General features: G+C 47.7%; 1 protein-coding gene and 1 long non-coding RNA gene across 2 annotated transcripts; one reads left to right on the top strand and one right to left on the bottom strand.

Moving 5' to 3' along the window:
* Positions 1–3,519: 3,519 nt before the first annotated feature.
* FBXO47 (F-box protein 47) lies at positions 3,520–10,756 on the top strand. Its single transcript, XM_015885989.3, has 11 exons — positions 3,520–3,640; positions 5,219–5,425; positions 5,714–5,884; positions 6,975–7,051; positions 7,254–7,331; positions 7,539–7,647; positions 7,828–8,004; positions 8,535–8,681; positions 9,080–9,222; positions 9,603–9,762; positions 10,115–10,756. Exons 2-11 carry the CDS (start codon positions 5,245–5,247, stop codon positions 10,231–10,233), a joined length of 1,362 nt encoding a protein of 453 aa, XP_015741475.2. The 5' UTR covers positions 3,520–3,640; positions 5,219–5,244; the 3' UTR covers positions 10,234–10,756.
* A 1,229-nt stretch (positions 10,757–11,985) lies between these two features.
* Positions 11,986–12,878, bottom strand: LOC146752252 (uncharacterized). The gene is made up of 2 exons (XR_014940772.1): positions 12,595–12,878; positions 11,986–12,227 (listed from the first exon to the last, which is right to left on the bottom strand). It is a non-coding gene; the product is annotated as an uncharacterized LOC146752252 (long non-coding RNA).
* Between the last annotated feature and the right edge of the window lie 33 nt (positions 12,879–12,911).

Below are 12,911 nucleotides of genomic sequence, written 5' to 3'. Positions count from 1 at the left end.
GAAGGGAGAAAAAATACTTCAGTCATTCCACAAACAAACAAGGGGTTCATGTCTTGGAAATGCAAATGTAAGCTCAGGTACTGAGCAGGCTGAGCCATAATTAATAGCTCTGGAAGCAAACAGGGAGCAGATTGCTACAAAAGGGCCCGTGGGTGGGGGAATGAAACCCTGAATAGATGCACAGCTTTGGTGCTGCGCTTTGCAAGAGCCGCAGAATTAAGCTCTGGTTACAACTGGGAGGTATTAGGGCTCTTGAGGTCCTTGCTTCATATTAAACGCCTGCATCTTGGGTTTCCTTATCTAGAAAACAGGAATGGGAATCGTTTCCTTGCTCACAAATTGTACATTTGCTTGCTGTAACGCTAAAATAAAAGCAAATGTACTTACAGATGCCCAGGGGGTGTTTTCAAGGGGAAAAGCATTGCTTGCTGAGGTGACAGTGGCATCACATGTACCCATCTCAGAAGGCAGCTCTTTGCATAACCCTAAAAATGCAGCAGTAATGTTTGCAGCACGTCTCCCTGCTGCTTGGTGGGCTGCACTGGGCTCTGACACGGAGCACAGCAGCACTAATTATACAAGGATGTGAGATAGTAATTTAACGTGGCAGCAGAGATGGCTCAGAAGTGAAGAACACGTCCAGGTGTGTCAAAGGCAATCTTTTAGACTGAGATGTAATATGGACCTTAGTGATTCACGGCCTCCTTCTGGGTCAGGTGAACACTCTCTCTTCTCTTGAGCAGAAAATAGGTTCTGTTTCTCATTTCCAGAGGGAGGACAAGAACATCCCAGTGCTGCTCTGCCATAATGGAGAGATCCTGAAACGCCACCCAAATACCTATAGAAGATCAAATCACTGCATCATCAGCACATCCCTCCCTATGGAAACAAGGATGTTCTTGGTGCTTCTTCAAAGGAATAATGGAACTCACCAATATGCTGTGCCAAAGAAAACCAAGAAGATGATAAAGCAGAGCTGTATTGGCTGCAATAACTCCCTCTCAGCCATGAAGCTTCCCGTGGCTGGAATGGATAATTATCTCCATGTTGTGCTGACAGGTTCCCATCTGTTTAGGGCTCAACGCTGCATCTTAAAAAGAAACAGAAAGGAAAAGCACCAGTTACACTCTGACAGGTTTGCTCAGCTCTACAGAAAACCCAAGGAACCCGACTGGAGTTGCTAATGAATTCCTGGTAATCCACTTCTCTTTTTATTTTGTGCCCACATTTATTGCTCTGCAAAGGGAGAGGATGCAGAAAAGCTGAAGATGGGGATAAGGTAAGGATTAGTTTCTAGGGAGGGAGCAGACTGGAAGGTTAGAGATCAGCCCCTCAGCTCAGGGAATGCTGAGGTATGAGGTGAATCCCAAATATCCAAGTGAGGATGAGCAACACACACAGGACACAAACCTGAGCCCTTCTGCACCCACCTTGTCCTCTCTCAGCCCATTTCTTCTACCTGAACACTCAGTTCAGGACACACAGCACTGCCCCTCTCAGCCCTGTGCCATTCATCAGCCTTCAAAGTGAGCTGCAGACCCAATAGGATGCAGTAATATGAATTCATTGAAGGCAATGCACAAAATGGGGCCTCCGTCCCTTCCTCATCCTTGCACACTGGCACAGAAGAGCTGGAAGAACCCACCACCTCCTGCTAATCGCTTCTATCATCCCACCCTGAAGCAGTAATGCTTCTCAGCTCAGGGATCCCCAGCTAACCAGGTGATTTGCACCTTGTTATGTGTTTAAATATTGATATTATCACAGGGTTCTGCTGTGTTTGCCTTCAGCGTGTAATGATGGAGAGCTGCACTGCTTTCCTGCAGCCAAAGACTCAAGCCATGGCCCACCATAAGGAATTTAACAGCATCCCCATCCACCCTGCAGCATCCCATGACTCCAGCAGCACCATCACCCTCCTTTATAAAGCTCAATTGTACTTTTTCCCCCTATTAGCTTTCATCCCGTCAGCCCAAAGCAGCTTACAAACATCAGCTAGGATTACAAGTAATAAGGAGAGCCAACAACACCCTGACTCACTCAAACCAGCACAAAACAAACACGAGATAACGCCGTCACCACACAACACAGCTTCATTTCCAGACCTGGTGCCACTGCTAATTATACCAATCATTAAGTAGCTGGGCAAAGCTATGTGGGTGAGCTCCTCTGCTGTGTGTATTATATGGAGTTTGATTGTGGGTTTGAGCTCAGGAAGCCCTTCAACCCATTGCCAGGCTATAGAAAGACATAGAAGAAGGGTACCCTGTATCTACCCCAGCATTAGGGCACCTGAAGGAATGGCATCCCTCAAATACAGCTCTGTTACCATCTCAGTGTTTCAGTTCTCTTTATCTCGCAACCAGGACCTGTTTAGCTGGAGAATAACCATCATTATAGAGAGTTTTGAGACGAGGTTCAGCGCTTGGTGGGTCCATTGGGTGAACTCAGAGCTCATTTCTGACCTTTATGAGTCAAATAAAGTTCCAGAGGAAAAGAAACACCAACAAACCGACATCCTCCCCCCCTAAATAACCACTTATAACCGGCACAAAAGCACATTAGAAGAGCAATGAAGCAGCTGCAGCCCTCTGCTGCCATCGTATGGGAAGGAGCAGCACCAAAACCTCCCCATAGGGCTCCAGCTGCCCTCCCCTAGAGATAGGGGTATCCAAACAGCCCTAAAAAGAACTAATATCGCTTTAAAGACCCGTTTGCTGGTGAGCACGGCTTGCTGCCCCAACCAAACAGCAGCTCATTGGTTTCCCCTTCCATGCAGCAGCACTGTGCCCTATGGCAGCACCATGCAGCAGCATCGGGGCAGCTTGCAACGTGTCTTATTGCTGCTATAGCCAACCCCAAGCAACCTCCTCTTAGGGGATGCTTAGGGGATGCTTAGGGTGAGCTCAGGAGCTGCAATTTGGGGCCGAGACGAGGGCAGCACACATATACAGCCACTAGGAAGCCCTAATAACCCTGATAAGGCTCCTCGGTCCACTGCAGGAGCCAGGCACCGAATGGACCGAACCGTATCTTAATCACAGCCGGCTCTTGCTGAGCTCTGAAATGGAGGCTTAATGGCAGCCCGGTGTTAATTATTCATGAGGAGAGCCACGCGATTGGACGCCGCTGGGCGTAGTGTTGAATATTCATTAGGGGGCGTGGTCATTATGGGGGGACGTTGCAGGAAGGGGCGTGGCCTAAAAGGGCGGGAAGGGGCGCTGAGGGTTCAGCTCTGTGAGGAGAAAAGGCGGGAAAGTGATCCCGGCCTTTAATTAACGCAATTAAATAGGGAGGAATATGGCCGACACCTCCAAAAAGCTGGAATAAAACTCCTCAGTAACCTGTGCCCTCCGAAAAGCCTGGTGTTATAAGGCTGTCCTTAGTGAGAACTGGCTCTTTAAGGCTGGAAGTGCTTGTGTTGGAGGCCTTTATGCTGGGCCTATAGTAATTCAAATATAGATTTGGGTTTATAATGATGTCTGCCCAGGTTTACATTAATAAACATTAAAGCACACAAACATTAAAGCACACAAAGCTGTGCCCCACAGCTGTGCCCCACAGCCTGGCCCACACTGAACCTGAGGTTCCTGAAGTGGTGAATCTGACAGAAATTCAACACAACGCGTTGAAAACTGTGGTAAAAAATCATTAAAATGCGTTTATTTCGGGGTTTTTTTTTGCCCTATAGGTGTATTGGGGAGCAGCTCCGTGCTGCAGGACGGGACCGAGCTGTGGAAGGTTGGTAGGTGAGGCCTATAGGGTCTGCAGGGCCTTGGGTTGAGGCCTAGTGCTGCTCTGAGGCCTAAAAACCCTTTAAAAGCACCAATAAAAGGCTGAGCATAACCCACATATTGCTGCCACACAGCCTGAAATGTACAAAAAGTGATAATAATCATGAGAGAAGTGGGTGTTTTCTTGTGTTTTCTTGCTCCCTCACAGCGTCACCCTGCAGGCTGTGTGTTTTCAGCTCAATTTTTCACTAATTGGGATGTTTATCAAACTGCTTTTCATCCCCCATTGCTCAGCACCGATAATAATATAATAATACACTTCCCCCATTGAGCTGGTACAAAAACAATGATGGTTTGGCCATTCCTCACTTGAATTCATGCACTTCCATAAGGTTTGAGGAGGAAAAGCAGTGAATTCCTGCTAATATTTGAGGTGATTGGTCTTATATCACTGGCTGAGAGCAGGGAAATGGAAAGGATCCAACCCAATCTCCAAAGTAAACAAGCTTTTGTAATAAGTGTTTGCCAGACGCTAACAGGGGGCTCAGCAAAATATCCATGGGGCTGAAGGGCGTCCATTAGCAGGAATTTAGCGACTGCTTAGTTGTATGGAAGATAGGAAGTTGATGCTTTCTGCCTTGTGAACAAATTAGGTTACAGCAACAAATAAGATGAACCTTCCTGGACAGTTGCTTTGGGTTGAGCTTGTTAAATATTTAACGTTTACCTTTCAATTTCCAGTCTCCATTAAGCAGTTCTCTAAACAAGAGGAGTCCCAGCAGCAGATGGAGGTACACAGACCATTGCACCACTCTGGCTGAATTCCCTAAGAAATAAAAAACAAGTGGAGCCAGACTGGAAGCAAAGAGGAGCTTTTCTGCTTATATGTGGGTGATTTCTTGAAGGTTCTTACAGGATTCTTGGAAACTGCATCAATTTTCTATCTTTTGCTACAGCGAAGCCAAGTGAAACAGTCATTCTGGTGCAGATACATTTGCTTCTGATGGTGGTGGAGCTACAAAAGCTGTCTTTGCTAACTGAGATTGTAACATACCTAAAGTAAAAATGTTTCCAGACAAGTAGGACTTCCTCACATTGACAAGGCAGGACCCATCTGTAGCACTTCCACTCGAATGCCCCATATTCTTTCTGTTGCCAGTACAGAATCAAGAAATAGTGTTTAAAAACAACAACAGAAAGAGAAGTTAAAGTGTTAAGATGTAGCGAATCACTCCATCTTGTTGTTTGACAGTGTGCAGGGCTCCTACCCCAGAGACTCAGAGCAGAAGGCAGTAGGCAAATACCATTCCATTTCTTCATTTCATACAGTTACTATGTGAAATTAACCCACCTATCAACATTTATGCAGTGTTCCTGACCAAGATTTTCACCTTTTGTCGCTGTGCCAACAGTTATATCTTCTTCTTATGTTTGGATTTACTTTCCTCATCTGAAATCATGACCCTCCTTTTCATTCTCCCCAGGCTAAGCGTATGAGACCAGCAGAACAATGACATCCACTGCAAGGCCCAGCTGTACCTCCATCCCAAACCAGAAGCACAAGGGAAGTAACCCGCACTCCAGACAGAGCTACAACACCGTGGATGCAGATTCCCAGTCTCTGTCTACGCTCGGATACTTTAAAACACTGCCACTGGAGATCTTTCAGATGCTGCTTAGCTACCTTTCAGGTGAGACTCTAATATAAGGGGTGATGTGACTCATTATCTGAATATGCAGCTTTTAGGACTAAAAGTAAAGTATATTTGCAGACTGTTGGAAATACTTCTTGCCCATTGTGTGAGAAGTATTGCTCAGATCCATACATTTCCATCACAGTCTGTAAGAAATGAGTTAAACAGAAATCAATTAACTAATTACAAACATCACTTCTTGGCCTGCTTTGGAAGGTAAAGGTATTGACTGCTGATCAGCACTTCCCTTGCAGTAAAGACTTACACCTGGTTTTGCTTTTCCAGTGAAGGACATCAGTGTGCTGAGCATGGTGTCAAAAGCCATCAGCAACCGCCTTATTAATTACATCTCAACCCCATCAGGAAACCGAAGGCTCTTACTGCAAGACTTTCATAACATCAAGCTGCCTGGCAAGAGGGAAGGATCCTGTATAATAGAGCACTACAGATCTCTAGGTGATCCTTTAATGCAAGTGGTAACAATTAGAGGGGACCCAAACTTGGTTAAAAGGGTCCTTCTGTTCTTTCCATTGGTACGGCCCAAAACATTTGTGCAGCTCCTTATGGAAGTAAAGTTCCTCACTGTGCCAAATGGCCCACACAGATACCATTAACTGGGGAGGGGGGGGAAGAATTGCTTGAAATGATGCCAAAACCTCTCAGTGTTGGATAAAATACTGTATATTCTTCCTCCTCCACAATGTTTATCTTCTTTTTCTTCATACTAAATGGAAAGCAGAGGGACTGGCTCTGTTCTCAATAGCAGGTTTTTCCAAATTTAGCTTCTTTGGACACCACAACTGGAAAGCTGCAGGGCTCCCAGGCCCCACACTCACTGGAGGAATGTGGCCATTCAGACTGCCTTCCTGTGTCAGTTTGGAGTAGATTGCATTCCTCAGTCTGGGAAATACTATTGCTGTGCTTAAATGCAGCCCAGTTCTAAAACCATTGCCACCAGAGGGGCTGACAGCCTGCTGGAGAGACAGTACAGACCACATCCCACCTCCTAGAAGAGAAGCATCCTCACCATGAAAGCGTGAGCAGAAAGTCTCATTAGTTCTTTACTCAGACCTCTTTTAGCACAGCCTAATAGAAACCAAGATCCAAATAACACGGAGCTGATGGTAATGGGGAGCACTGCACATCTCTGTGTTAGAATTTGCTTTCAAAAAAAATCACTTCACCCATCCGCTGCGAGCATTAATCAATCAGACAAACAAATTACAAGTTAATGTGACCCACATTAACCTACTGTTATCCAGCTGATTGAAGACAAAAGTTGTTTATTTGACGGAGAAATAAAATGATGCGATGTAGAATTACAGCTGTAAGTTCGTAGGCATACACAGGGCAAAAGAATGCTGTTACAGTTGCTTAGATCAGAGATATGGTAAGCAAGCCATGTGCATTTTAAAGTATCTTAAGATAATTTTGGTGCTTGACTTGTTTTTAAAATGAAGCTGATACCCTCAAGTTGTTGTTTTGTTGTTGCTGTTAATTAAAACTGGCCATGTGAGGCACTCACAGCTGTTCATTTCCTTTGCAGGATTGTTGCTTAAGAGGTGCACCCTTCTGCTACCTACCAAAGACAGGCTGAAGTACATACACAAGGTTCTCTCTGAAGTAAGTCTGCCAGCTCTGAACCCTCACTTGAATTTCCTTACAGTACTTTGTGGTCTCTTACTGTCCCTATGCTGGAGGTCGTACCCACAGTATGAGTTTGAACTCCAAATCCCTCTCCTCAGTACTGATGTACACAAGGAACAATGATCATTTTCAACCATAGGAATTCACATGGTTCATTACTGGTACTCTGTGCTTACAGGTTTCCTGCTTTAAACTCAATGGCTGCCCGAGTCCTTTGCACTGTGTAGGACTACAATGCTATGGGGTATTTTTGCAGGTATGTTATCTTCCCAGAACGAAGGCAAATTTGTTCTACCAATTAATCTGTGCTTTTGCAACGTTCAGAAGCTTAAGACTCCTTTAAGCCTTGGCTGGGGTGGGAGGGGACAGACTGGATTTATCTGACATGAGAAGCTGCATTTTGATCTAAACCTGCAGCTCAACCCATCTATTTCCCCCTCTCTTTTTCTGTTGTGATCTTCAGATCCTAATAGCAGGCTGGGATGAGTTGGAGTGTCACCGAGTCTTCAACTTCCTCTGTGAGCTGAGCAATTTACCCCGGAAAGTACAGGCAGTCGTCAGCTGCAAGCCAGGTAACCAGCAAAGCAACTCCTCCAAAATCAAACTGCACTGTGGATGAAGCCAGAAAATGGATCTTGGTGGCTGCAAACAACCATGTGCACTTCAGAAACCCCTTCTCCCTCTTTTCCTAGGGGATGACCCCCTGTATTATGGGAAGGACAATGGCTTGCTATCCCTATTTGTTCCCCTAGGAAGTGCCAGAAAGCTCGAGCTGAGGATCAGGCTGTTCTGCAGGAGCGTCCTGTTGAACCATTGGGTCCATCGCAGCGATTCTGCATTTTGGTTGACTCGGATTTTAAAGCCGTGGCCGATGGTCAACCAAGCTCGCCTGCTGTACATCATCTTTGGGCCAGTGTCCCCTCTTGATGGCAAGTGATTTGGGATGGGGTCGAGTGCTGGGAGGGTGGGGGGAGAGGTCAATGTTCAAAATGTGTTCCTTGAGAGTGAGATTTCCTTTAGGGTGAAGCATTTCTGGTACCAGCCTTTATGCCAGTTACATATAATTGTATTGCCTAGAGAAAAATCCTTCAGCTTAATGTGACAAATGTGGATATTAAGTTACAGTTAAAGTGAAGAAATCACACCCCTCTCCCTCTGTGCTCCCCGCTTAGGGCAGAGTTACATTGAGTACATGAGTTACACCTCAAAGAAGCACCTTGCTTCCCTAAAGGAAAAACACATTTTTCCACTGCTATTAAACCAGACTTTCCTTACATCACCCCATGATTCACGCTGCTGCTACAACTCCTACAAAGCAACAGAGGAAAAATCTCACTGTCTCCAAAGCTGAATTACATTACCTGAACTCCCTCCCTCTGACTCTGCTTTAAGGCCCAGTTTCCTTGGTTAACAACAATGACTTTATCCCTTACAAGCAGTTGTGATTAACGTTGCTCAGGACACGTGGTTTGGCAGAAAATGATAGAAGGACCAACAGATGAGACCAGCCTGAAAGGTTTAGCAGATGCCATTAAGCTCCTGTACGACGCAGAAGCGAGAGAGTGGACAGCAGACGATGTTATCAGCCTGGTGGATGAGCTGTCAGGTGGGTTCTTACCTTTCTCATTAATCCACAGCATTACAAGCCCACATCTTCCAGCATTCATTGTGTTTCAGACACAAAGTGCTGCCTTGGGAAACTGGCTGTAGCTTTCATTCCTTGCAGTAGCTGAGGGGTAACTGGAAAAGTCATTAGGTTTGGAAGTCAGGCAGAAGCTGAGGGAGAGAAAAACCCAGCTTACAAACCCAGGCTGTGAAGTATCTTAAGAATCTGTGAAGACCTTTAAAATTCAAGCCCTGTCTGTATTTCAGAGGGCAGCTCCCCACTAATGGTTCTTAGCCACCAAAGGCAGCGATTTATTAACTCACACCTTCCAGAACAGTCCATAAAGGTGCTCCTCTTTGTTCAAAGCTCACTAAGATTGTCCCATTTTTATCACAAAGTCATTCCCCGGGAGTGGCTGCTGGAGAACAACGCTCGGCTTCTCATCCTGAGTGGGAACAACATTTGCTTCACCTTCATGGCCAGCAAAGCTGTGAATGGAAGAACTGTGGAGTTAGCCAGGCTCGTGGTCTTCCTGGCCTTGGTGAGTAGTGCTCAGCAGCCCCTTCTGTCTCTCTACACCCAGATTTGCTTTCTTAGACTCAGAATCTGTTTCCCCATCTACTCCTATGATCCATGAGTAGACCAGCAGGATACTTGGTCCTCTGTCACTCTCTGGTCCCTGTCCAACACATCCAGTGTGCAAGGCAGCAAGCCTGCAAGCCAGATGCTGAGAGGGACCTCTAGCAAAAGGCTGAGGAGATTCCCTGACGATAACTCCTACATCCCCACAATTAGCTCTGCTTGCAACCAATGCAGTCAGATTAGAGTCAGTTGTTAAAGCTAAGATGTAATCTTGCCTTTTTAGTGTCATACTTGTCCCCCAAAAAACCCCATGTTTCTGATATTTCATGTGTACATCAGGTCTGCGAGAAGGACCTGTACTGCATGGACTGGGCAGTAAAAATGATGCAGAAGGTCTGCAAGGTTTTCAGCACCCCAGGAGAGAGAAATATCTTCCTGCAGAGCGTGGAGAACTCCTTTGCTCACATGGTCATGGACATGCTGCAGGCAGTGCTGGCCGGTAAGGCTGCAGGATGAGCCCCTACAGCAAGAGTGTGGCACAACAGCCTGTTCACATCTCAGCCCCATTAAGAGCTCAGAGCTGGCTCTGACAGTGAGCTGCACAGCTTGGTTAGGGCAAGTCTTCACCCTAACACACAACTGTCCCCGTATGTCTATCTTTGGACAAGCAGCAAAGTTCTGGAGGGATTTACCATGTTATTTCACAGCTGTGCTGCCATCAGGTGCAGCACTGCTGATTCCTCATTAATCTAAGTGCAAATTAGACCAGAACGTGGAAGGTTTATCTTAGGAGGAGTCACTGGGATCCATTCATTTCATAGATATTCATTCTTTTCTCTTTGTACTGACAGGGAATCGGGACCAAGAGGACATCAGCTTTCTCAACCTGTTCCACCTGGTCAATGCACAAGCAAACTTCCACAAGGAAATCCTTTACCTGACCATGAGAAGCAGCACCAACACCATCTGATGCTGTGGAGCTCATAGACTTCATGCTCTGCTCCTCTGGAGCAGCACTGAGGATGCGGGTCGAGGCCCTTTTGCATTGGGAACATAAACCACATTCTTTTCCCACTGTGTATGTTTGCACACACCATAAAAATGGCCCGGTTTTCACTTCTGATGCACACCCAGAAAGCAAAGGATGTTATCTTTAGGTCAGAACCGAAAACATTTTGATCTTTTAGTCTTGTTTTCTCTTGGGAATCCGGGGAGAAACAGAAAGGCAGAGAGAATTTGAGAAGCACAACCATATCCCTACAGCCTGCAATGAGCACCTCCTGCATTGTCCTTCCCCTGCCTACGTGGTATCAAAACCATTAAGGTACGTATGACCAGAACTAAGTTAAGGACACGTTAAGCTCACATAGGCTAAGATGGCCATTTCCTTTCAATATAAACGTTGGCTGCTTCCAAAACCCTTTGATTTCTTGCTCTATTGCCTTCAAACTAATGCATGTCACATGAAATAAAGAGCACTTACTTTGCTTTTCCTTGGTGTGACTACAGACCCTTCTTCTCCACCCCAATCACACACCCCTGTGCTCCTTTAGGACCAGGGTTGAGCTTTTGAAAGCCAACCTACAACTGAAGTGACATCACTTCATCTCACTTGAGCTCATCAGCCTGACAAGAGCCCTGCGATGGCTTCCTGGGAGGTTAAAGAGGTGTTTTCTCTTCCAGACCTGGGCAGTAAATAGGTGGCGGATCTTTGCTGTGTGCCGGTAGATGGCAGAGGTGAAACCTTGCCCTGCTGGATCCCAGCATCTTCCATCTGCCTGTTTGAAGGTGCGCTGCAGTCCAGTGATGCTGCGGCTCATTGCTGGATCTGAAGCCAGCAAGGTGTGGGATTCTTTGTCTGAAGGCTGCACAAATCACAACCCAGCACTTCCAGCACACGGAGCCTTTTGTTCCCAAAGGCCCAGAGCCTGCGGGTTTTAACTGGGGCTGGATGAGACACACAACTCCTACAGTGCCATTATAGCCCCTTTGCTGACTGAGCACAGACCTATAGGGCTGGCTCTGACCCCACAAAGGGCAGCAGCACTTGGCTATCTATGCCCAGCTATCTACAGACACCTCTGCTGCTCCCATCCCTCCCTGCAGATCAGTGCCACGTCCCATTGAGCTGCTGTGGGGCAGAGCTGGCAGCTGAGAGCTCAGGGGGAAGAGAAAAGGATTTTGTTCCTGGTTTCACACTCAGCTGAGTTTCCATTCCATTCCTCCTTACTCACCCTCTCTTAATCACTGCAGATGTTGACATCGGATCCAGACTCACCAAGTGGAGCTTATTGAGAACATGACTTATGCGTGAAGAAATTCCTAACCCGAATATTTCACATTTTCGACTATATTTGGTGTGGAGCGAGAAGAGCTCTCCATCCTGGGGCCTCAGATCCAGCACTGAGCCCCACATTCCCCCCCCTTTCATTAGGTTCCCCCCATAGCGCAGCCCACCCACCCCAATGTCCCCGGGTCCCACCCTTGTCCCCCTGCCCATATAATGGGGCTGTGGGTGACTGATGGGGCACAGCAGCTTTCCTCCTCTGAGATGTTTCAGGTGTTCATTGCTTATAAGGATAAAATATCCTGGGAGAGGCCCCAGGGATCCTCTGGGGAGGCTCCCATTGATTCCCCCCCCCCATAGGACAGCAGCATCTCTCCTAACACACACAGGTTTGTTGTGGCCAAAGCATCACCGACGCCATCAAATCTCCCCTCCTCCTGCGCCGTTCCTCCTTTTATTTCATTGCATCGAGCATCTCACACACACAGATATAATAAGAATTCGGAGTGCTTTCTAAAATGAAGCCCGAAGGGCCGATCCTGAGGCTCTCATCCCATACATACGAGGTGTGGGGGGGTGAGGTGGGGGGGAGGAGGACCCCACTGCTTTCCTTCATCCCCTCGGCCCCACGCTCCGTCCTTTGGCTCCGGGAGGGGGCAACGCTGTTCCAGAAGGATCTGCGGGAGGGAGGGAAGGGAGATGCTGGTGAGCGGCGATGGGGGCGGGGGGGGGATCGCAGCTCCTTATTGGGGGGGGCAGAGGCAGGATCCCCCTTCACCGCATTTTAAATGATGCAGCCGCCGTCCCTCCTCTACCCCCCCCGTCCCCCCTGCGTTATTCCTTTCTCCCCCCCGTAGGAACCGAAGCGGAGCACCGGGAGGAGCTACACCCGGGGGAGGGGGGGGGTCGATCAACGGGGCGATCCGCTCTGAACAGCGGCTGTCTGTGTTCTCCTTCCATCCCCACGCAGAAAACAGCAATAAATACCCCCCAACCCCACCCCCCCAGCACGGTCCTACCCTGTAATCACAGCGCTCTGCTCACCTGCACCGGGCTCTGCTCTGAACCGCATCCCCTATAGCATGTAGATGATGTAGGACAGGATCACCAGGCCGATGATGGCGAAGAACATCAGGATGAAAATATCCAGCATGGCGAGGAGCGAGCAGCAGCCGGGGCTCAGCCGTGTCCCCAGCGCCTTCCCCGATGTCCTTTCTGCCCTCTCCTCTCGTCCCTCAGCCCCGCAGCCCTACAGCCCTACAGCCCTATAGTCTTACAGCCCCGCAGCTCGGAGAGGCGATGCCGATCCCTGCAGCCGGCTGGGAGATAATAGGGTGGGCGCACGCGTGCAGCCCGGCTGC

The sequence above is a fragment of the Coturnix japonica genome, unplaced genomic scaffold, assembly GCF_054131305.1.
Source record: "Coturnix japonica strain WE unplaced genomic scaffold, WE-NBRP24 Scf049, whole genome shotgun sequence".
Taxonomy (NCBI): domain Eukaryota; kingdom Metazoa; phylum Chordata; class Aves; order Galliformes; family Phasianidae; genus Coturnix; species Coturnix japonica.
The sequence above is the reverse complement of the archived record's forward strand: the minus strand, read 5'-3'. Positions and strand labels throughout refer to the sequence as shown.